Source organism: Poecilia reticulata, unplaced genomic scaffold, assembly GCF_000633615.1.
Source record: "Poecilia reticulata strain Guanapo unplaced genomic scaffold, Guppy_female_1.0+MT scaffold_259, whole genome shotgun sequence".
Lineage (NCBI taxonomy): Eukaryota > Metazoa > Chordata > Actinopteri > Cyprinodontiformes > Poeciliidae > Poecilia > Poecilia reticulata.
The window spans coordinates 50,083-51,911 of record NW_007615042.1 but is presented as its reverse complement, the minus strand read 5'-3'; the positions used below and the strand labels follow the sequence as shown (position 1 = coordinate 51,911).

At 39.6% G+C, this 1,829-nt stretch overlaps 1 protein-coding gene and 1 long non-coding RNA gene across 3 annotated transcripts in view; one reads left to right on the top strand and one right to left on the bottom strand.

Annotated features, from left to right (window-relative positions):
- The window catches only part of gsg1l2a (gsg1-like 2a), an 8,860-nt gene that overhangs the window by 2,570 nt on the left and 4,461 nt on the right, over positions 1-1,829 (bottom strand). The window contains exon 2 of the mRNA XM_008402806.2: positions 363-410. Coding sequence (XP_008401028.1) covers positions 363-410 — 48 coding nt within the window. The remainder of the gene's footprint in view (positions 1-362; positions 411-1,829) is intronic.
- The window catches only part of LOC108165973 (uncharacterized), a 5,235-nt gene that overhangs the window by 662 nt on the left and 2,744 nt on the right, over positions 1-1,829 (top strand). Inside the window, exon 2 of one of the 2 annotated variants that reach the window (XR_001776289.1) lies at positions 6-255. This is a non-coding gene — a long non-coding RNA (uncharacterized LOC108165973). Of the gene's footprint in view, positions 1-5; positions 1,574-1,829 lie in introns of both variants that reach the window. The other variant, XR_001776288.1, reaches the window with a different exon arrangement.

Sequence of the window (1,829 nt, the reverse complement as noted above, 5' to 3'; positions counted from 1 at the left end):
CAGAGGTCAGCAACCACACAGCCACAGCACACCTGGAGGGCAAAGGTCAGAGGTCAGCAACCACACAGCCACTGCAGGGCAGAGGTCAGAGGTCAGCAACCAAACAGCCACTACAGGTCAGAGGTCAGCAACCACACACAGCCAGTGATGCTAAACTTTAAATAGGCCGTTTGGTTTCTGTCTGGTTTCTATTTTGCTTCTTTGATTCACATCCAGTCAAACGTCTGGAGTCTGTCTGGGTCACAGGAATGTTGGGTAAGTTTTATTCTTATAAATGTCATTTTTTCCCGACAACAAACCCAAATAAAGGCAAATTATTAAATGTTTTCAAAGAAAAACGTTTAAATCATAAATTTACCAACCTCTTTGATGTTCAGGTGCAATCTCAGCAAAACTTCGACAATCAAATCCTGTGAAATAAAAGAATAAATAAAACTTTCAGACACATAATAAGCTGACAGGAAGCTGAAGCAGCTCAGCTCAGGCAGGTGAACCAGAGGTGAAAGGTCAAACTCACAGGAGTTCAGGGCTGAATGGAAGCTGCACCAGAACAGAGAGAAGTTTTCTTCCAATCGTTTCATCTTTAGTCAGAAGCTTCTCCAGAACCACTGTGACACTGACCTCTACAGGAGAGCGGCCATCTTAGCTTCTTTAATGGCTTTTCAGATAAAGAATCAGTTCAGGAATTGAACTGAACTGATTCTTTGTTTCCAGTCGTTATCCTCTTCTCTGAGCTCGGTTAGCAAATCTAAACAAACTTTTCTTCTTTCATGTTTTCACTTGTCTGATAAATCGGTGAAGGACATCGTTACTCCCTACTGCGTATAGTTTGCATATTTTATGCATTTTATATATTTAGTGTTTGGTAATTTTACCCTAGAAAAAACTAGAATCAACCAGAAACAACTGATGGTGTTTAGTTTGAACATCAAAAATCAATCTCATCATCAATAACATGAAATTCCTTCTTGCTCAAATACATTTCCCTTTTCCTTTAATACTTTCTAGTATATTAATTAATTTACTTAAAACCATTTTTATCTGTTTCCTGGAGGAAAGCTGATTCAGCAGCAGTTTGACTTTATTTTGAAGAGATTTGGCTTTAAATCAAAGCTTTGTGGTTTTTCTACCTGCTGTTGTTTTTAATCCTCTGCTCATTTTCATTGTTTCAGTTATTTTGCTCTTTTTTGCTGCTTGCATGCTGTCCTTCCTCCAGTGCCAAACCAGTGCAACCAGTAAACAGCTGTTTAATAAACCAGCCATAGAACAAACTCAGATAAAATCAGTTTTCTAAATGTTTTAAAGAAGAAATCAGATAAAGATCTGTGTCTGTAACTGGTTCAAATAAAATGATTCAGCTGCAGTTTTGATTTTTAAGTTGCATTTTAATGGACTTTTTGCACCTCAGCTTCCGCGTTCGGGGAAAAGCGGCTCGGTTGTTTCCGATCCAATAAAAATATCATTTTACCCTCGGTGCCTGCAGCGCCTGGCCGAGGTTTGAACATCGACCCGAAGCCCCAACAAGTGAACTGGTTTTAGGATGTAGCCTCGTTATACATTCACTGATACGAAGGTGAGGTTTAAACTTTGTGGCTAGCATTAGCTTTAGCTTATGCTAGCAGGCAATATTCTCTGACGTTGTTCTTGTAAAAATGTGCTATTTAAGTATCTAAACATTCTAGCAATGTTTTACCTGATTTTCTAGTATATTGTGTGTTTATTGTCTAGTGTCAGAGGTTCCGGTTCCGGTTCCGGTTCGGGCTTTTAGCTCCCGCAGCCTGACGGAGCTAAAAGCCTCTTAGCTTAACAGCAGCAGCTCTGGAGTCAGA